Source organism: Micromys minutus, assembly GCF_963924665.1.
Source record: "Micromys minutus genome assembly, chromosome: 30".
In the NCBI taxonomy this organism is placed as follows: domain Eukaryota; kingdom Metazoa; phylum Chordata; class Mammalia; order Rodentia; family Muridae; genus Micromys; species Micromys minutus.
This window is the reverse complement of record NC_137965.1, coordinates 29,763,544-29,786,306: the sequence shown is the minus strand read 5'-3', so window position 1 is coordinate 29,786,306 and position 22,763 is coordinate 29,763,544. Positions and strand designations below refer to the sequence as shown.

The window sequence follows — 22,763 nt, the reverse complement described above, 5'->3', positions numbered from 1 at the left end:
TGTTGCGATAGTTGTGTTTGTGTCTATGTATTGTGTATTTGTGTGATTCTCTTTTGTATTTGCTAGATAAAATTTTATTTCCTTTGTTCTCTTGTATGTACTCAATATACTCGACATGGAATATTCTTCAAGTATTTCATGTAGGATTGGATTTGTAGATAGAGCTAGATATTGTTTAATTTTGATTTTGTCTTGAAATATCTTTTTTCTCCATTATTTTGATTGAGAGGTTTGCTGGACATAGTAGTCTCGGTTAGCATCTGTTCTTTAGGACTGGAAGCGAGGGGCAGGGCTTCACCATTAAACTTTATTCATCCTTGGCTCCATCCAGGGGTTAGGGACCAGAATGTGACATCATCACTTACCCTTCCCCCGTCAACCTCAGTGACACAGGAGTTTCACCACAACCCTCATACCTGCCACTTATGCTGACTTCCCAGGCCCCATTGCACCACACCACAAACACTTCCATAACTGAGACACAATCTCCCATCCCCAGGGCCCTCCCCTGCTATCCTGGTGACTGACAGCGGAAGTCCTGCCCCTCGAAGCCATAGTCGCACCCGCTGCCCCCAGCGTCCTCCTGCATGAGTCATTGTGGCGACTCCCTGTACTGTCAATCATAGATATTACTTCTAGTTTGACAGGCAGTCCCTTCGCACATTGTATATTTCTCCAGGGAAGGACCAGTGGCACCTCCCACCCTCGTCCCAGCCTTAATGATGTCACTTCTGGTTTAAATAGCAACTTCCGGTTTGATCAGAATTTTCTTTATCCATCCCTGGGGAGGCTGCATAGACCCCCCCCATCCCAGCTGTAACAACATCACTTCCTGTACCACCAGGGACTTCTGGTTTGACCAGAAGTCCACACCCCAGGCCCCAAATTAATCCCAGGAAGGCCACCTAGCATCCCAAACCATTGCTCTGCCCTTCATGCTTTCGGTTCAGATGACAATTTCCAGTCTCACAGAAAGTCATGCCTCGGGTCACCTTCATCATTTCTAGTCCTGCTGAGGTGGCCATCTTTGTCACTTTCACCCCCAGCCTCAAGGTCACAGGTGCAGGTGGGGAAGTGGCCGCAGCAGGGCTGGAGCCAAGGCAGCCAGATGTTGAACAGTGTCCCCAGCTGCTGGGGGATGCGGCCCAGCGATTGCCACTGGCGAGAATTCTCCTGCCTCAGGTCTGCTAGCACCTCTGCCAGCTCTGGCCCTGCACCCCCTAGTGGCAGGGGATGTGCCTCCCCTGGGTCTGATGTCAGCTCAAAGACCATCGGGGGCTCATGCTCCACCACTGCTCCCAACCCCACGCATGGGCAGACCCCGCCGCCTGCCACTGCTGCACAGGACCCGGACCCTGGGGGATCGAAGGTCGGCGTTATGAAGTGCGCCTTCCACACCTTGCCACCTGCAACATGGGTTGGAAAGAGAAATGGGGTGAGTGACTGGTGACCTGTAACCCGGAAGTGACCCCAGCTGAAAAGAAGTGAACCTAAAAGGGGGGGGCCTGTCAATCTCCTTGATGACTCCTGACCTGAATGTGACCCTAAGGTGTGGAAACCAATGATTGTGGTGGCCTCAGTCTAGGAAGTGATCCCAGCTGAAAGGAAGTGACCCCGGGGGTGTGGTCTATTAAGGATCCCAGTGAGCTCTGAAGAGGAAGTGACCCCAAGGGACAAGAAGTGACCTCTAGGGGGCAAAACCTGTCCTTCACCTGATGACTATAATCCTGGAAGGAAGTGAGGACCCACAATCCCCTGACTTGGAAGCCCCAACCCCAGGTCCCAGGACTCACTGTCACGCTGTGCCCACCGGGCCGCATGCAGGAAAACTTCGCAGTAGTGGAGCAGGACATCATGTGCGGAGTGTGGGGTCTCCCCACGCAGCAGGGGCATCATGTCTCGCCCGTCAATCACCCTAAGAGGGCAAGGACTGAGTGTCAAAACGAGCATGGCCTACCAGGAAGTGAAGCCCTGCCTACTGGTGAAGTGAAGCCATGTTAACATTGGCCTAGAGACCCCGCCCACCTCATGCTAGGTCCTTCCAACTGTAGGCCTAAGCCATGCCCACCCCATCCTTAAGTCCACCTACTATTCAGAGGCCCCACCCCTAAAATTAAAGCCCACACGTCACTCAAGCTTCCTGAAGCCCCAACCACTCCAGTAAGCTCTGCCCAGTGAAGGGTTGTCCCACCCACGTTAAGCTTGGATGAAAGTCACGCACACGTCATCCTGGACACTCAACCACCTCTATGCTGTAGACCCTGAAGCCTCTTGCAAAGCCCCAATGGTGGATTAAAACCCACTTATTACTTAAGCTTCCTGAAGACAGCCCATCACTGTTCCAAACATCCCGCCCACCATACCTAAAGGACCACCCATCCCACCATGCGCCTTGCCCACAGAATTCTCATGAACCACCTGCCTTACTGGAGCCCTTGCCTCTCCACCCATCACTAAAGCACATGGAAGCTTCGTCCCCTCCTGCCATTAAGTCACTTCCTGTATGATGCCATCACCATCCCTTGTCACCCTACCTTGTGATGTAACATGGAAGTCCCAACCCTTCCTGTATGATGTCAATTGCCAAAAACCCTGCCTTTCATTGCAACACAAGCCTTATGACATCATCCATTTCTCCACACAGCCCTACACCTGATTCAGTTTCTCCTGGCTCCGCCCACCTCCTGCTAGGCCCCACCCTCCACATTCTGAAGCCCTGCCCCTGGACAATGAATTAAAACCCACCTGTCAATTAAGCTCCCTGAAGTTTCACCCCTTCCTGCCTCTCAGCCATCACTTCCTGTATGACATCACTCATTCTGCCTCACAGTGCCATCCCCTACCAGCCCCCCCCCCCCCCGTAACTTCAAGTTAGCCCTGCCCACCCCAGGATGTCATCAGTCCCACCACCCTGCCCTGAAGCCACCATTTCACCTCCTCACCTGTCTGCGGGTAGGGAACCGCCCCCCAGCTGCACCACAGTGGGGAAGACGTCCATAAGGCTCAAGGGCTCGGAGATGACGCGCCCACGGGGGATGACACCCGGGAACCGGAAGATGCCAGGGACACGGATGCCACCCTCCCAGCCACCCATGCCCTTCCCGCCTGGGGCAGGACCAGGGGGGGTCAGTGGTGGGGCCAGGACAGCCAAACGGAGCCAGAGGTCAGTGGTCGGACAGGTTGTCAGGGAGGGATAAGAAGTGGGTGGGTGGTAAGTTTGGAGGAAATCAGTAAGTCACAATTCATAAATTCATATCAGAAGTGTTAAGTAGCAGCAAACAAACAAACAAACAAACAAGCACCCCCCCCCCACAAAAAACCAAAAACGGAAGTCAGGGAGTGGGACAGAAAGTGGGTACCCGGGAATATTTAAGGCCAGAAAGGAAGTCGGGTTCAAATCGAAAGTTCCGATGGACCGGACAGGAAATCGCGTTTGACGTCAGAAGCCAGGACAGGAACCGGAAAAGAGAGGATTGAGGGTCAGTGAGCAAGAAGTGAGGTCCAACCTGGGCTGTGCTGCTACTCACTGGGACAGGATATTTGGCATAGAAGACTACTGTCATACAGGATTGTATATGTCATGGGGATTAGAAGAGGGTGGGGCTTAGATCGGCCAGCTGTCACTCTTGGGGACAGGAAGTGATGGCCTGGGAAACCATAATAAGTGGGAAGAAACCCGCAGTGGGTAGGCAGGGCTTTCCAGCCAGGGCCAGCAGTCACTAATGGGAACAGGAAGTGGGGACTGGAACTGAAAGTGACTGAATGGGAATCTGAAATGGGTGGGTGGGAATAAAATCAAGGGGCAGCTCTGGGGAACATGAAGTGAGGAAACAAAACAAGAAGTGGTGGGAGAAAACAAAAAGCAAGAGGGGCGGGGCCTCACAGAAAAGCCCAGATTTCTCTCATGGGAACAGAAGGTGAGAGCAGACCAGAAGTTGGGGGCTGGGACAGGAAGTGTGTGGGTTCTGCTCACCCCTGAAGACTCCGTTCCAGCCCCCGAGCCGCTCGCCCCCAGCCTGAGCCTCGAGCCAGCCTCCATTGTCAGAAGTGAAGTGGACGAGAGTGTTCTGGCTCAGGCCCTCCTTCTCCAGCGCCGCCAGGATCTGCCCTGGGAAGACCAGGAAAAGAGCAGGGCTGAGGTAGAAGGGTATGGCAGAGAGAGGTGGAACCAAATGAAGAGTGGGTCAAGGGAGAGGGGTGTGGCCTTGTGACTTTGGCCCTACCCACTACTTTTAAAGTTGTTCATCTTGGTCACTGCTCCCACCTGCCTTGCCTGTCACTCACCTCGGCCCCACGTACTACTCTTATAAACCTCAACCAAAATCCAGTGCTCCACCCACTATCCACTGGCCCTGCCCACTGCTGTTACACTCATCATTCACCCTGACCATGCCTACTATATTGTGCTAGCCATGCCCCTGCCTGTAACTAACTTTGTAACCACCTGTCCACTCACTCTGCCCACCCATTGGCTCCATCCATCAACCAATTGCCCTGCCCACATCCACTTTGACCCTGCCCACTGCTGAGTCTCTGCCTCTCAACCCGGACCTGCCTGCTCTGCCCAGCCTTCACTAGGATTCTGCCTATCACTACTGCACCTGCCCATCAATCCCAGTGACTCCGCCCTATATTTCCAAAAGTCCCACCCATTTCCTGGCCCCACTAAAATTAGCCTCACATATTACCCAATTGGCCCTTACCACACCAGACTGACTATTCCTGTCACATTAGCCACACCCACCAAGATCTGGCCCTGCCCATCACACCAGCCCCAGTAACATTAATCCTGCCCCACCTCACTCATTTAAGCGACTCCACCCAGTGCCCCAGTGCCCCCAGTCTCCTCCCTGCCCGCCCTTATCCAATCACTCACCGACCACCCAGTCCATCTCCTCCACATTGTCCCCATATCTCCCGTGTGCGCTGCGGCCCTGGAACTTGGGCGTGGTGACTAGGGGTAAATGTGCATGTAGCAGAGACACAAACAACAGGAAGGGGCGGTGCCGGTGCCTGGGGGCGGGGCCCGTGGCATCAGGGGACAGGGCCTGGGCAAGGTCACCTGCATTAGTGCAGGGTAGCCTAGGATACCCCGCTCTGACCACAGGGCTCCCTGGTTAGTCTAGTATGCCCCATTTTTCTGAGACTCAAAATGGTTACCACAGGGTTCCTCGTGAGTCCAGGGAGAAGAATGGTTAGTGCAGGATAGCCCGCTCCGCGAGAATGGTGAACAGTTTGACCAGGATGTCCCAGTAGCAGTGGACAGTTCAGTGCCTAGCCCAGGATAGCCCTTTGAGGCCTGATTCCTCTACTGTTAGCGCAGGATGCCCCATTCTTCTGGGACTCACTGTGGCTACAACAGGGTACCCCGTTAGTGCAGGAAGCTCCATGGTTAGAATAGGATAGCCCACTGCCACAGACGTGTGAGCCGTTAGTCCAGGATGTCCCTATCAATCATCCCCAGCCTTGCAGCCCTCAATCACCCCATCATTACAGGAAGGATCAGTGGCTAACGCAGGATATCCCAGTAGTACAAGAGATTGCAATGCCTAGCACAGAATAGTCCGTGAAGCCAGAATGCTGTCAGCACAGAATGCTCCACTCTTCCATGAGTCACAGTGGCTGCCGCTGAAAAAGCCCATTCCCTCAAAGTGCTGAGTGCCCGGGATATCCTGTCCCAAAAGGTAAACTCAGAGGCAGGAAGATTCAATAGTTAGCCCAGGATATCTCAATAACAACATAATGGTGAGCAGGTAGTCTAGGTCATCCAGTGTGACAGGGAGACTCAGTACTTAGCACAGGATATCCCATCGGCCCAGGAAGAACAATGGTTGAGCCCAGGATGTCCCACCCACCCTGTTCCAGGACCTGGCCCCCTCACCGGCTCAGGAAGTCCTCTGTCTCACGCAGTAGGAGTGGGGTGAAGCTGCCAAGGCGCAGGGGCTGCTGGGTGACAGTGCTGTTGCGCATGAGGAAGCAGTCGTAGTGGGCAATGGCCTTGCCCACAGCACAGGACCCTGCCTCCAAGATGGCCGCTGCCATGCCCAGAGCCACAAGGGCTGCCCATGGGGCCCAGCGAGCAGGCAGCAGCCCTGAGCCACGACCCCCTGCCAGCAAGGCGGCAATGGCAGCCAGGGCCTGCCCCACCCCACTCAGGAACCGCTCCAGCCTTGCCCGCTTCTCAGACGGCTCTTCCCCCGCGCAGTCTCCCATCAGCCCCAGTGGCAGCCCTAAGAAGTGGTGGAAGCCGTGGCGCATAGGGTGGTGGCAGAGGTCAGAGGTCGACCTGCAGTTCAAGCCCAGGTGCCACTTTCCTGTGGGCAGAGAGGCCAGGGATGATGTCATGAGGGTGACATCATTGCTTAGAACCTGCCCACCTAGGGTGAGGTCATCACCTGACAGGGATTCAATGTCATTACTTTTTACACAGGGCAGGATGATGTACCAGGCTGAGACCCCGCCCACCAGAGTGATGTCATCAGCACTGCCCACTGGGAAATGATGTTACAGCACAAGAGGAAGATGATGTTATTGTTCTCCACAAAAAAGCCCCACCCACCCACATTGACAGATGGTCGGAAATGCCCCTTATGAATCAAGAGCCACGCCCCTAGTTCCCAATAGTGGATGACATCATAGGTCCCATAACTCTCAGGCATGACCCCTCCGTGACGTCATCAGCCCCGCCCAGGCAATGGCATCTTGGGCTCTGTCCCCAGGCTGTCACAGGAGGTCCCTCCCACTGCCAGATGATGTCAGCATTCTCCCTGTTGGGGGACACTGCTGCCCTCTGGCCGTGACTTCACAAGTCCCCTCCACTCACCCAGAATCCCAGTGACATAGCCGTGCCCCTGGAGGATGCGCGCAAATGTGATCTCCTCAGGGGGGAGCCCGCCTGCTCCAGCTGCCCACTGCAGTACGCGGTGCCCATAGCCAGATGTCATCCCTACAGAGTGGGACACACAGTAGGGTGAGACACTGAGGAGGACTGGGGTGTGTGGTAGGGGATGGGGCACACAGGAGGACTGGGATACACAGTAGGACAGAACATTGAGAAAAACTGAGGCACACAAGAGGGCATGGGGGAGGGAGGGACACAGTAGGGCAGGCAACACACAGTAGAGCAGGAGACAAACATTAGGGTGCAGGGCAAAGTAGCACAGGGGACACACAGTAGGGCACACACAGTAGGGCAGGCAGCACATAGTAAGACACAGAGTAGGGCACAGTAGTGCACCCAGTAGGGCCCAGGAGGTGGCCTTACCTGAGCGGATGGGGTAGCGCCCTGTGAGGAACGCGGCCCTACTGGGTGTGCACATGGACTCGGCGGCCAGGTACTGTGTGAGGCGGACACCGTCCTCTGCCAGGCGGTCAATGTTCGGGGTCCTTGGGCAGGGGTGGGAGTGAGGTCAGGGGACAGGGTAGGCTGGGCTAATCTTGGACTACAAGGACTAGGACTGTAAGTACAATGGGGTTTTCAGACCTAACCCGGGCTAATCTGGGACTGTGAGGAGCTAACCTAGGACTACACACTCTAACTATAATGGGATTTTCTGGGTTAACCTGGACTGTTGGGATAAACTATGTCTATAACTGGCTAACCTGGAATAACACTGTCTAACTTTGAATAACCCCTGAGGTCCCCACCTGAGGGTTGTGTTTCCATAGCAGCCCAGGTCACCTATGCCCAGGTCATCCGCCATGATGAGGAGGAAGTTGGGGCGGGGCGGGGGCACACGCAGAGCAGTGGTCAAGATCAGCTGCAGGCCACAGAGGAAGCACAGTAGGGCCACAGGCCTGAGGCAGAGACAGACAGGGTCTAGGGGTCAGCATGCAAATGAGGTCCATGAATATTCACAACCCAATTAACATGCCCACAACACTGACCATCTGGCAACATTAATGAGCTCATTAGCATATGCTATAGGAATCAGCTTCACAAATATTCACATGCTGACCATTAGGACATATGTGGATTGGGATCATGAATATTAACAAACTCATTAGTATTTTCACCAGGCAATGAAATGGCTAATATACAAATGGTGTTCTTGAATGTTAATGAGATCATTAGCATATCCTACAGTCATGCAGTGAACGGTATGCAAACCAGTTTTATAGGCATACACTCAATTCACAGGATTTAATTGTTATGCAAATAACTGAAGAAGATTCATTAGCATACAAATGATCAGAGCCCTTCCTGCAGTGGGCAAGGCCTCCCTCCTGTGACTGACAGGGGGCGGGGCCTGAGTCAATCTAAGTGGTACTCACCATTTTGTACCCTTCATCACCAAACTCCTGGGGCACGACTTCTTGTGGGCAGTAGAGCAGTTGCTTCCTGTCAGTCACGCTGGGTCACGCCCACCAGCCCTTCACTCATAAACCCTTTGATGAATATTAATGACCTGTGTGCAGTGCCTGATGAATACTCATGATTGCCGCTTGTCAATCAAACTAAGCAAGTACTAGGCAGGGAAACTTAGGCCTGGGGAGGTCCAGGCCCGGCTCCTTGGAGACCCGGTCCCTTCCTCCCTTCCCCCCATCCCAGCTTCTCCCCCCACTCTAGGTGAGCTTTTCCCGCGCGAATCCCCGGACCCGCCCACTCCCCGCTGCCTCGCCCACTCCCGTTGCCCAGCTCACTCCCCTGCTGCCCATACCCTGCGCCAGCCCCTCACCGAACCCAAGGGGCTCCCGTCCCGTTCGCGCGGGTTTCCGCAGGTTCCAGCTGCTTCCCAGCTGCCAGGCTCCGAGTGCGCTGCAGACTCAGGCCGGGGTGGGCGGGGCCGGGGAACCTGTCTATCAGGTCTGATCGCTTTCCCTGGGGCCTGGGTGCGGCGGGCGGGGTAAGCATCCGCGGAGGCTCTGGGATGGGGTCCCGCTCAAACCAGTCCGGCCCACCCCGAAGCGATTTTCCCGGTGACTTCTCGGCTTTGGCCTGCCCCGGCCCTCACGCAAAGAGCTTAGACCCTCCCCCGACTCCTACAACCCTCCCCTCTCCGTCATGCCTTGGGGTTTGTGGGATGGACGACTTGCCATGGCACGGTGCGTGCTGGGAAAGGGGCGGAACCGGTAAGAGCCTAGTGGGGATGGGGGACAGGGCGGGTTCTTCCCTGTGTGCTCTGTGCCACGTATGCCTTGCCCCTTGCAGCCAGGAGTCATGGTATCCTCGCTGTGGGCAGGGCCATGGTGTGAGTGATGGAGTGCCATGGTCCGGGCCTCCGCAGTGACTGGAAAGATGTTGGCAGGCGGGGCCCTGGCGTGACTGGCAGAAGCTGACTGCGCCCCGTCCTGCCCCCAGGGTGATGGAAGGCAGGAAACTGATTCTGGGGTTGTGGGGCAGGATGGTGAGCCCAGCACTTTGAAGTTACACTTTCTGTTCAAAGACTTCGGTGCAGGGAGGAGGCAGGGCCAGGGCAAGAGGAAAGGACTAGAAGTGGAGGGCAAGAAACAGGAAGTGGCATTTAGGCAGGAACTAGGACGGAAGGAAGAAGCAGGAAGTGAGAGCCATAATACAGGAAGTGGAAGAGTTTCAACAGGGAGTTGGTGGTACAGAACTAAGTCTAGACAGGAAGTGGGTGGTACAGAAAGTGGGCTTTTGAAACTAGGAACGAAACAGGAAGTGAAGGCCATGAAATAGAAAGTGCTTGTTGCTGAGAAAGTCTGTAGCAGGAAGTGGGCAAGGAAACATGGGCAGGACAGGACATTGACAGGACAGGGAGGGGAAAAGAAGTAGGAAGTGTCTTTGGGTAAAGAGGAAGTAGGCGTCTGTCATTCACTGAGCCAGATACTTGATTGACAGTCGAGTCCCCAGTCCAGGTTTCATGATGTCACAAACGCAATCACTGAGGGTCACAGGATAGACAGCTCAAAACAGGAAATCTATTGTGTGACTGGAGACCTATTGAGGGCTGGTGGTGCAGAGTGGGGCTTCCGTGAGAGTTGTGGATACAGGGACTTGTCTGGGAATATGCACGAGTGGGCGTGATCTAGAAGCTCATGCATATGGGTGTGGCTTAATTGACTATTCATGAGTGAGCCTGTCAGCTCCTAGACATAGATTTAACTCAGTCCTAGTATCAGGGTCACTTGTGAGTCACATGTAATGCACATGGCCAGACACAGGACCATGCCGGTCACATGCAATGTCACCTAAATGTCATGGGTGGCATTGCCTGTGACACACGATGCATCTCCTGATGCTGGATTGACCATCGGGGCATGGATATGTATATTTCACATGTCGTAGACACATGCGACATTGGCGTGTGACACAGTATGTGTCATGTATGTAATGTATGCACCTCACTTCATTCATATATAGGAGTGGGCATGGCCTCTATGTCACATGCTCATATGTGTCACGTGGCTGAGCTTGCTCTCACTCCAAGCATTCGGACGGCTGAGGCAGGGGCCTGTCTGTGATCTGAGGGAACATCCTGGGCTACAAATTTTTCCTTCCTGTGATGCTCCCATGTGCATCTCTCTGCCAGGACCACCAGGCGTTCATGGCTGACTTGGGAAATGTAAAACCAGTGCCGGCATTTTATGTAGCTCTCCCTGTGAAATCTGATCCCCATCACACTTCCTGCAGACAACACATCAGACACACGTGCCACCCTGTTACCCCAGTGCAGATGGTCTCATGTGAGAACGACTCATCATGAACGAACATTCATGGCACAGGAAGTAACACACGCTGGATTTAATGAGGAGAAAATTGTGAGTCTGGGGTTCACAGGCAGAGACATTCATGGGAAGGTATCCCGGGTCAGGCTCACCGTCACATCCGTGTTCGAGGGCTCATCTGCCTCTGAGGTGTCTATGGCAACACTGATAAGGTGTTCACTCATGTATGCAGCATTAGACATGACTTTGGGCTTAGCCGTTAATAATGAACAGTGGAGCAGGGTCAGGGTTGTTATCATGTGACACGCATGTGTGAGGACATGCCTGATGGTGGGGCCTGTATCCTTCTGGGGTCACAACCTCTGACCCCCATTCACATCACCAGGTCACCTTGTCTTCACACTACATGAAATTCCTTCTACCCAGCACTGGTTTTACATTTCCCAAGTCAGCCATGCATGCCTGGTGGTCCAGGGCCTCATGGTACAGGGGCTTGGCCCCCTGAAGTCAGTAGGCAGAACTTGCCAGAGTCAAAGAGCAGCTTGGGGGTTGTGCTGCGTGATGTTGCCACCATGGCTCAGGCAGGCATGTATAGAGTGTCAGCCTCCAGAGCCTGTGAGGTTACAGTTGGTGTGAGAAAGGCCCTGCCGGGTGGGGTGGACAGTTAAACGTGTGACATGACACATGATGTCACATATGACATCCTATGTGGCTTCATATATGATACAACATGGTGACATTCATGTTGTGAGGTTATACTTGACCCATATGGTGGCATTTGTGACGTCATGCATGTTGATGTGCACCTTGTGAAAACATACTTGACATGCATGACAATAAGTGACCTGCAAGATGACACACACGATGCCTTGCACTGATATCTGGGCTCAGTGACATCATATGTGCCGACATCATATGTGATGTCCATGAAAACATGTGATGTGACCTGAGACAACAGCAATCAATATGCCCATCCTAGTACGTGAGATCATGTGCATATGTGTGAACATGCATCCTACGCAAACCACTGAGAGGTCTGGCCTAATGGGGTATCATGGAAATAGAAACTAAACAGAGACACAGTGAAACTAATAAAAGTTATGAACCAAATGGATTTAACAAACATGTATGGAATATTTTATCCTAAAACAAAAGAATATATCTTCTTTTCGTCACCTGTTACAAAACTGACCATAGAGTTAGTCACAAAACAGGCCTCAGCAGATACAAGAAAATCAAAATACTCCCATGCATCCCACCAGATCACCATGGACTAAGGCTGGTCTTCAGTAACAACAAAAACAACAGAAAGCCCACATACACACGGATGCTCTAAACAATGCTCAACTCATTGAAAATTTTGTCAAGGAAGAAATAAAGAAATCACTTTTTAGAATTTAATGAAAATAAGGCACAACATACTCAAACATATGGGATACATTGAAAGCAATGCTAAGAGAAAAACTCATAGTGCTGAGTGGCTCCAAAAAGAAACGGAGAGAGCATACACTAACAGCTTGACAGCACAGCTGAAAACTCTAGAACAAAAAGAAGCAGATACACTCAAAAGAAGTGGACTGCACAAAATAATCAAATGCAGGCCTGAAACCAACCAAGTAGAAACAATCAGAATCTTACCAAGAATCAACAAATCCTGGAGATGGTTCTTTGAGAAGATTAACAAGATGGATAAACCATTAGCCACACTAACTTAGAGGGTACAGTAACAGTATCCAAATTAACAAACACAACAATGAAAAGGGAGATATAACAACAGAAACTGAAGAAATTCAAAAACTCATCAGATCTTACTACAAAAACCTATACACAACAAAACTGGAAAATCTGGAGGAAATGTGCAATGTTTTAGACAGATATCAGGTATCAAACTTAAACCAGGATCAGATAAACCATCTAAACAGTCCTGAAACTACAAAAAAAAATTGTAAACCACACAAAGTCACAACAAAGAACTTTAGACCAATTTCCCTCATGAATATCGATGCAAAAATACTCAATAAAATTCTCACAAACTGAATCCATGAACACATCAAAATTATCATTCATCATGATCGGTGACAGGAATCACCCTCCAGGATGCTGAGATGACCTGCTATTCCTGATCCTGGGCTCAACTAATACTGTTTATAGAGAGTTGCTACAAGAACAACAGCAGGAAGAGTTGCTAATCCCTGATAAGCCTGGTTTATCCAGTCTTTCATACTCGGTCAGGACTTCAAGGTTATGCCTTGAACTTTCTCAAAACCTAAAGACTGAACAACTACTAGTGCCAGCTAGCTTTCTTAAGACTAACCCCTTTTCTAATTTTCTTGCCCCCCTCATGCCAAATCAGGAGGATGCAATTAATTATAATAATACTTTCTTCTCAGTCCCTTAAGTTAGGGAGGATGATTTTGATTATTTTATGACTTACAAACATGTTGTCATTTTAAGGAATAATTACAAATAATTGTGGCTTTGGATAGGGATGAAATAAAACAGGTAGATTGAGACATGAGGCTTGGTTTTCTCCTCCCTCCCTCCCTCCCTCCCTCCCTCCCTCCCTCCCTCCCTCCCTCTCTCTCTCTCTCTCTCTCTCTCTCTCTCTCTCTCTCTCTCTCTCTCTATTTCTTCCCTCCCACAACCCCCATCTATGTTAGAAAGGGAGTTGAAATTAACAGTGGGTGGGGTTATAAAAATACTGTAAAGATTATAAAATTAGGTTTACATTATCTATTCTTAAAACACAGCACTTTATAGCCATAATCTTACAATGACACAGAATTTTGTTATTGATACAAAAATAAGGTTATATTTTGTTAAATTTGAACTTAAATTTGTATATTTATACAGGTTTAAGATTTCTGTTAGTATAAATTTTTTTATATTGAGACAAGATTTAAGATTAACATTGTTACAACATAATATATGTATGCTTCAACTCTTAAATAGGCATTGTGCTATGCAACTCCTATAATTGCAAGGTTCAATCCCAGTACTTTAAATTGCTGATATTACATAATTTATTTTGATAATTAGTAATGTAGGTTACCAGTCAGTAAATTTATAGACATGTTCAATTCTAGTCTGGATTTTAACAGAAATATACATCTTGCTTTGTACATATCATGGGGAACTGAGGTCAAGAAATGTTTTTTAGTTCAGATATACTATGTATTACAGATAGTCTTAAGAATTTCAGAGATTCACAGAATATGGTATTACATGATGTGTTTTATTATTCTGAGACTTATTTTTGTTGTTCCGTTGACACCTGTGAACTCACAGCTGCCCCATTTAACTCGGAAAAAGATGATGAGCATTGAAATGCCTCTCTATGGAGTTGCTGCAATTGTAGCAAGCTAGCTACTGGGCAAAGAAAATGCTCTCAATTTATCTGCAGACAGAATGCTTTCCAGAGAAGACAAACAGACTCAGGGAAATTGATTGTTAAGTTCTGTCAAGACAGGGTAAGCAAGTCCTTCATAATTCTGACTTTATAAGAGGTCTGTCAGATATTCTAGTCCAGAAGGTTAGAGATGTAACAACATTACAGCAAATATTGGAGATGATCCAGGCGATCAGCTGGCTCTCTTAGTCTAAATAGTCATATAATTAGTATATGCTTATGCTGTTTTAGATGCCACATAATGTTCTAGGTCGAAAAAGGTAATTTTAGAAGTGTAGTACAAGTTCAGATAGAAATTAATTTAGAAACAGAACTCTGAACCCATCAGCATAGGGTGGATAATAGAATACTTTCTCCTGAGTTGCCAAATATAAACCAACTGAATTTTACTTTGATTTAATAATTTCCAAAATGATTTAATAATTATTCCTAGTATGTTATTTGTTATTGTAAGACAAGGAGCATTTTATTTAGACAGAGGGGGAAATGTTGAGGTTTTCTCTGTTTCTGTGTATTACAATGCTAAATTCTCTACTAGAAAGTCTAGGGCCATACATGACTTCTAGTGTTTATATGCTTTTGTTGTACATTTCTTGTTTCTGGATTTAAACTTATTGTTTGAATTAAATTTACTACAGCCAGTTACTGGAGTGATTAGAGATACTGGCTTTGGAGTGACCTGTTGAGAGGAGTAGTGTAGAATGTCCTCAATCTGTTTGCATTTTTTTGAGTGAATAAACAGGAATTTTATTTTGAATAAATTTTCTTTTTTCCCACTTTCTTTTTTTATTGAATAACTTTATTTTAAAAAACAAAGATAAATGTACAAATTTTAAGCATTTTTTGCATAAAAGTATACAAATATATTTTTGTCATTGCTTGGCTTCTTTTATTTTTTATGGTTTGATAGTGTGCATTAAGATATTACTAGTTACAATGAGCATAAAGTACATGTAAAACAGGATGTAACCTGGAATTAGTCAAAGTTTTCTTGGTGTGTAAGGAGTAAACATAATGGCTTTTTCTTTTCTTTTCCTTCTTTTTCTTTTCTTGAACTTCACACAGTCTGTGAGTTGTTTCTGGGGTGTTCAGAGATTTCTGGGGCTAGTATCTAATTATCAGTGACTGCATATTATGTCTGTTCTTTTGTGACTGGGTTATCTCACTCAGGATGATATTCTCTAGATGCATCCATTTTATTAAGAATTTCATAAAGTCATTGTTTCTAATAGCTGAGTAGTACTCCATTGTGTAAATGTACCACAGGTTTACTGGGTTGTGGAGGACAGTGTGTGAAAGCAATGGCTAAGGGACAGCTGAAGACAGCAGTTCCAGCTCTGTAGCCCTTGTGAGGTGAGGGTGTTCAGGCCCATGGAAAGAGATGTGTGGTTAACAGGCTTGGGAACTAACCCCTTAGGGGATTGTGCTCCAGCTCCACACAGAAGCAGCTCCTAGCAAGGCTCCACAGAGTTATCCTCCATGCGGGACTAATGGCAACAGAAGAGTACCATTATTTAATATCTATTACAACACTGCTACAGTGAATTCTTTTGTAACAAGATGTTACAGTGGGCATTATGGGAGCTGGAATAAAATAAAGAGAAAGTGATCCTGATTTGGAAGACAAGAACTCCGGCTTTCACAGAAGATTGTATTGTGGTCAGGTGTCAGGAAATTCTTCAGCATATGTTCTCTTGCAGAGTCTTGTTGATTTGGTATGGTAGAACAAAGAAGATTTGCTGTAATTTAACCTCGTATATTTGCAGGAATTTTCTGTGGTTAATATCTTAGGCTCATTTTAGGATATGGGCTTACAATTGGAAATTGTGCTGATAAGTGTGAGCATAGGAACTTCGTGGAATGATATGGCCGACATAAAGATTAAGGTAAATACAGACCTTTTTATTTTATTTTATTTTATCTTATTTTTCCATGTGGAGGCTAATAGATGTTCTTTAGCATGTGATATAAGCCACACAGGGATGGTGATTATTCTCTGATTCTAACCATTTAAAATTAAAATTAAACATCTTATGATAACTGAGTCTCTGAAGAACTGTACTTCTCTGACTAATTTGTGGACATATAGGCTATAACCAGAGTATTCATTCACAGAAAATGTAAAAAGTTCTTTTTAAAGATTGCATTTAAGATTTCCAGTGCTCTGCATTGTGCATGCAATACAGTACTAAATTCTGTTTATTACAAATATGATGTTATTCTTCTGTATAATACAGTGTAATGGAATTAATTATAGCAATTTCATACATATGTATCACTGTGTTTTATTGGTTCTTCATTTTTCATCACTTTCTTCTGTAGGTCGAATGTTACTGAAGAGGCCTCTCTGTCCACGTATCCATCCTCTTTACATGTCAGATGTTTGTAGGCCATGTCCTTATTCTTATATGGGTATCAATCCTCTATGCATATGTAAATCATATGTACCTCACTTTCTGACATCTAATGTCTAAGGAAAAATTGGAAACTTGTTTAACTCTATCACTAAATTCTATCAGTTATGGATTTTAAACAACTCAATTATTTAAAATTTAATAAAATTTCAGTTCATTGGTTAAAGCCCTCAGAGCCAGCAGTATGAATGGAAATAGGCAACCTCAAGAGGAGGGGATGTAGGGGGACCCTCTATAATGTACTAGAGACCTGGAAGGTGAGAGAATTCCAGGATTCAGTGGAAGGGTGCTTAGATGAAATACTGTGAAGTAGGGAGAGGAAACTTGAAGAATCTACCTCCAGTAGAAAAACACGGCATCAAGTGGAGGAGTGGGGTTGCCATTCCACAGTCAAAAACTCTGACCCAGAATTGCTCCTGTCTAAAATGGATTGCAAGGACAAACCTTGAGAAGAGACTGAGGGAAAGTAGGTTTATTGACCAGTCCATGTTGGTTCTGATCACAAGGGGAGGCTCCAAGGCCTGACATTATGACTGTTGTGTACTTACAGATAGAAGCCTTGCATGACTGCCCTCCTAGAAGCACAACAATCACCAGAGTAAGTAAGACACACAGACCTATACCCAGGCAATGGACTAGAGTCGAGGAGCCATGTGGTTGAATTAGGAAAAGGCTGGAAGAACTTGAGGTGCAGGGCAACTTCATAGGAAGACCCAGCAGTCTCAACAATCTTGGACATCTGAGATATATCAGACACTGAGATTCCAAGCAGGCAGCATATACCAGACAGTCTGAGGCCCAAGACACATATAGAGCAGAGAACTGCCTGGTTTCTCCTCAGTGAGAGAAGATGCACCTTGAGAGCCTTGGTGCCACAGAAAATGGGGAGAACAGGTAGGTAATGGGCATATGCAGGAATGGTGACATCCTCTTTGAAATGGGAGAGGAAGAATAGAATGAGGAACTATTAGAGGGCAAGATTGGAGATGGATAAAATTGGCCTATAAAAATAGAATAAAGATATTAATAAAATAATTATCAGTTAATTATTTAGTGAAATGTTTTGTGAACTGTCCTGAGCAGGTACCTTAGAGGTTAACAACATTCTGTGTTCTAGAATAGGATTCTTTTCCCAGGACACACAAGCCAGCTTACGTAATATATATCATTACCCCAAAGCATCTGATGACTTCTGCCTTTCAAAGTTAATGTATGCAAATTTATAAATATATAGGATGTAACAGGATGTTCACATGCACACAGAAACGCGCGCGCGCACACACACACACACACACACACACACACACACACACACACACACACATTAGACCACAATTTTAGAACAAGAATCAAATTGCCAATTATATTATCTTACTCCTCTCCATCTTTTTTTTAATTTATTTTTTACTTATTCGCTTTATGGCCTTCTTACTGCCCAGCTCCTTGTCACCCCATCCCACTGTCCTTCCACCACTTTCTTCAGCATTGAACAAGTAGGGACATCCCAGGTATCTCTCCACCCCTGCATTACAAATATCTGCAATGTTAAGCATTTTCTTTCCAATTTACATCAGACAAAGCCGCCCGGCTAAAGAACATATCTCTCATATAGGGAACAGCTCTTGGGATGGCCCTGCTCCAGTTTTGAGACCCACATGAGGACCAAGCAGAACGTCTGTTACATATATGCAGGGAATCCTAGGTCCAACCAGTATATGCTCCCTGGTTAGTGTTCAGTATGTGGGAGCCCGAACATTCCAGGTTAGGTGATTTTGAGGGTTATTTTATGAAGTTCCTATCCCTTTAGGGGCTGTGATGTTTCCTCATACTTGCATAAGAATCCCAAAGCTCCGTTCACTGTTTGAATGTGGATGTTTGTATCTGTGTCAGCTGCTCTGCAGAGTTTCTCAGAGGGCAGCAATGTTCGACACCCATCTACAAGCAAAATAAGGTATGCTGTGTGGTGTCAGGGATTGGTTCTTGCCCATGGAAAGTTCTCATGTTGGTCCGGTTCCCTCAGTCTCTGCTCAATCCTGTTTTATCCAAAATTCCGGCATACATTTGAGACTGGGTAATTTTAGGGGTCAAATTTTTGTGGGTGGTCTAGTGTCCTTATAATACCACTGGAGTTCCTGACTGGCCACAGGAAGCAGTCTAACCAGGATCCACATCTTCGATGCTGTGAAGTCAGAGTTAAGGTCATCAACATTGATTCCTAGGTACCTCCCAGATCCCAGAACTCTATCGCTTCCTGGAGATGATCCCTACTTTTGCTTGCCCATTGGTTGCAGGTTTCCTTGATTCTAATGGACATGAAGCTACATCATTCCGTCCCTCAAAACGCCTTCCATAACCTTTCTATTCCTCTTTCCAAGTGAGTCTCAAGTGTTTGTTCTTATGCTCTCCTTCCTGTCTTGTTTCCTTGGGTCGGTGAAGTGTAGCATGCCTTTTCTCTATTTTGTGGCTAATATTCACGTATATGTGAATATGTACCATGAATATTTTTTGTAGACTGGGTAATCTCACTCAGGATTATATTCTCACTATCCCTCCATTTGCCTGCAAAATTCATACTGTCTTTGATTTTCATAGCTGAATAGTAAGTATTTCATGGTAAATGTACAATTCTTAGTATGTACAACTGTTGACATAACAGCTTATATGCAGAATAACTTTCTCTATACATTATGTTCCTGAAATATACCTAAAACATGGCTTATGGAAGAAAGAACTTAGGGATAAATTAGAGGACAACTAATTTGCTTTATTTGCATTTTACCTTAACACAATGTAGAGGTATGCCTCATCATTTGATTTTTTTGGTTTTTCCTGTCAAATACACTCAAAATATTCACAATGGGGTCAAATGTCAATAATGTCAGTTCCTTTAATCCACTTTAATCACTATGTGAATTAAAATCATTACTTATTTCTGTACAGTAGATTCAAATGGAAGACAAAGACAAGTTCAGTCAAATTAGGTTTCATCTTAAATAATATTTTGATAATTTGACAATACAAGTTTTAATACATTTGAATTTAATTATGTTTCTAATTATTCTTAAGATAAAAACTGCTTTATTGGCATGAAGGCTGAAATATAGAGAGAATCTCTTTGGCACTGTATGGATGCTTTTCCTGTCAATACAGAAGCCTAGAATCAATGGGCTGAGGCATGATTAGAAGGTGGGGCATCTGGCAGAGAGAGAAGAAACACCATTAATGAATTAGCAATGGCAGTTTAATCCAGAAAAAAAATGAGGCTCTTACAATTGACCAAAGTCCATGTTAACAACGAGAAACCCCCAGAATATCATTGAAAGTTCTTATATGTACTCTTTCTATGAAATTATGACAAACAATGATCAGAGAATAATACTACATGAACCAATGCTGCAGTATTGTCAGCGAAGCCCATTGTCATTGAAGCCCAAAATTGAACAGCAAAGAGTGGGGCAAGGAGATGAACAGCATCAACAAAGCCAAACAAAGACCAGCAACCTTGACGTGGCAAACCAAAGCTTCAGCGTTACCACTCTCTACTGTGTTATACTTATATCTTTTCCAAATATCACATTTATTTTCACAAGTGTTCTCTAGCAAATTATCCCATGCCCTTTGTCAAGAAATCTTTCAGAAAAAAAACAAAACACTTCTCTTTTTTCAGCAAAACATCCTCCCACATGACTGCTTCAGCAAAAGTATCTTCTCACATGTCTGTTCTGATTCCTTAAAAACATTTCATATACATCCTGTCATGAGACAGTATCCAGAAAAATATCACATGACACAACAAACTCTCAATAGAAAGCATACATTTCCACTTCTCATATCAATGCTAAAATACACATTTTGTCAGGACTTCTCTCACGTAGAGAATATTGTGTTCCCTGCATCATTTTGAAGTTGTAGAAGCAGATAATTGGCTTTTCTCAAATGCATCACTCTTTCTCACACGAATCATTCTTTCTTGCATGCTCAAATGATCATGAAGGAGTTCTGAGATCAAAGCTACAATGCTTAGTGATTTTCTAATGAAGATCCCATTTAATTAAGGGAAAATTCTATCAGAATTAAAGCAGAAGGTTAACATGTAGAGATACACATGCCAATCCCAGTTTACTCCGCCAAGTAAAGGTATCCCTTTTAATGGAAGAAAAAATAACAAAGATCAATAACATTCACAATTATAAGAATTTATAAGTACTAAAACAGCACAACTTAAGATACTTAAGAACTCATTCAAACTGAAAATGGAAAATAACAATGAGAGGTAAAAGAAGCATATTAAAAAACACAAGGTCACCAAAAAGAAAATCAACTATAAAAAAAGTATCAAATATTGCCATGACAGTAGAGACAATAAGTATATTAAAAAATAATTGTATGTTAATGGTCACATTCTCCACTCAAAATACTAGACAACAAAATTTGTTGTTTAAAAAAAAAAAAGATAGTGAGCATTCCTTTGTTCTGCCCTTAAGGAGGGACCTCATTTATAAACACAATCAGATCCTTTCTTTAGTGAGAAAGCATTGTACTGCAGTGGAGTTAAACAGAAAGATGAAAATAAACAAATGAACAAAATGGAAAGTGAGAGAACACATTTATTAAGATGTGCAGTACAACAAATTAAGTATATTCCTGCTAAGCTACAAATAAATTCTTACTAATTTTATTTTATTTGGATTTGAGAATTACTGGGTGTCAGCATTAATCTACTCTTTTAACTGCAAGGATGGCTACCTCCCCTGTAGTGTACCCCAGATAATTGTTGTTGCTCCTTGCCATATGTGAATGGTTCCTCTCCCTTCATGGTGGCTTTCTGTGGGACTTTGGGCCAAGCTGAGTGCCAGAAACCCCACAGAGAGAACTCTAGTCAGAGACAAGGGTAACTTCTGTGCCCTCCACTACTAGGTCTGGCTTGATATGTGGGTTCAGGAGAAGAGGAGAAGCCCTGGACAGGAAAGGGAGAAACAATTCTGCCACTTTCATTGTTGGGTACAGCCTGCCCCTATTTCTGCCACTGTCATGAGGTGCTGGGCTAGGCTGAACCAAGCCAGTGGAAGGCTCAGGCACAGGGTGCAAGAAGCTTCAGGAGATGAAATCTCTTCCCAAATAGCAGTGTTAACAGATCTTATTACAGAAGCTCTCAGACAGTGGAATGATATTCTTGCACACCTTTACTCTTGAGTAGTCCTGCCCACGTGTATACAATATACGTTTTTGGAATGGTTCAGAGTCTGACAACAGGTGTTTCCTATTGGCTTGGCCCAACAGCTGGGAAAACCCTACGTGTTTGGGGGTGGTCCTGCTTCTGTCCTGAGTGCAGTCACATCTTCACCTGCGAAGGAGGGTCTTGGGGCGTGGCTAATGCCATTTTGTGTGACCAGTGAAAAAACCTTCCTTTATGGGAGACTGTGGTGTGGGTTGTGTGGAGGAGTCTGGTTCCTCAGGAAACTAGGAAGCACCTCTCATCTGACGTAACACTCCTGGGGCTTCACTTATCTCGAACTAGAACCAGGGTACTCTTCACTACCTGCCAATTGTCCTACAGATTCCTCCTCTGCTGTCCTTCTTTTTCTCCTTGACTCTACTCTGTTGCAGTAAATATTAAAGAATCAAAAATCTCTTTTCCGGCCCTAAGGTCTCACTTGGCAGGCCAGACCCTGATACGGAGCAGCACGCACCTCTGGTGCCAGGTCTGAGCCTCCACGTCCCAACTTGTCTGCAGAACACCCTTTCCTGGTGGTTTTCTACCGCTTCTTCTCTACCTTTGTCTCAGGGAGTTTCCCTAGCCCAAAATCTCACATAAATACAAATCTACAGACTGATAGCTTTTCATACAAGTTTATATATTGAATTCTCAATCCACAAACCATCTACACAACAAGGTTACATTAAATAGACAAAGATACAAACTCCCCTTCTATATGATATACTAGACCTATAAAATCTTTAATGTTCATAGCTATTTAACACCAATTAATATCACCTGGGTCTAGCTGGACCTTGGGGACCTCCATCTTGCTACAACCTCTCCTCATCCTCTGACCTCCTCAGACCTCTCAGCCTTCTCCAAGTCCCTCGCCCCACCAAGTTACTTGCTTTCCTTTATTTTCCTAATTAAAATGGGAAGGTTTAGTTGAAGTCACTAGTACTAGGCAGCCCTTCTTAGGGAAGTGAAATTACCATTAAAATACAAACAGGGAGATCCAGGAACACAAGCCTGGAGAGAAGGTGTTCTGAGTATCCAGGGTGCAGAGAGATCTCTGCTGAGCACATGGAAAGTGTGCACCCCTCCTGCTTGG

At 46.1% G+C, this 22,763-nt stretch overlaps 1 protein-coding gene across 3 annotated transcripts; it reads right to left on the bottom strand.

The window, feature by feature from the left end:
- Positions 1 to 740: 740 nt before the first annotated feature.
- ARSL (arylsulfatase L) lies at positions 741 to 8,924 on the bottom strand. 3 transcript variants are annotated; one of them, XM_080941602.1, is made up of 11 exons: positions 8,661 to 8,924; positions 8,275 to 8,408; positions 7,648 to 7,797; positions 7,265 to 7,386; positions 6,824 to 6,946; positions 5,882 to 6,314; positions 4,877 to 5,013; positions 3,974 to 4,108; positions 2,943 to 3,105; positions 1,794 to 1,915; positions 741 to 1,406 (listed from the first exon to the last, which is right to left on the bottom strand). In XM_080941602.1, exons 2-11 carry the CDS (start codon positions 8,289 to 8,291, stop codon positions 967 to 969), a joined length of 1,842 nt encoding a protein of 613 aa, XP_080797728.1. In that variant the 5' UTR covers positions 8,292 to 8,408; positions 8,661 to 8,924; the 3' UTR covers positions 741 to 966. The 3 variants fall into 3 exon arrangements, with proteins under 3 accessions (XP_080797728.1, XP_080797729.1, XP_080797730.1); XM_080941603.1 differs by having other exon boundaries at positions 8,275 to 8,388; XM_080941604.1 differs by having other exon boundaries at positions 8,275 to 8,388; positions 8,679 to 8,924.
- Positions 8,925 to 22,763: the final 13,839 nt, after the last annotated feature.

Excerpts from the sequence above, each read along its gene's own strand:
- ARSL (XM_080941602.1), bottom strand. Across the intron at positions 6,315-6,823 it reads CTATGTCACTGGGATTCTGG|GAAAGTGGCACCTGGGCTTG; the intron begins GTGAGTGGAGGG and ends CTCTGCCCACAG. Across the intron at positions 1,407-1,793 it reads CCGGTGGGCACAGCGTGACA|GTGGCAAGGTGTGGAAGGCG; the intron begins GTGAGTCCTGGG and ends CCCATGTTGCAG.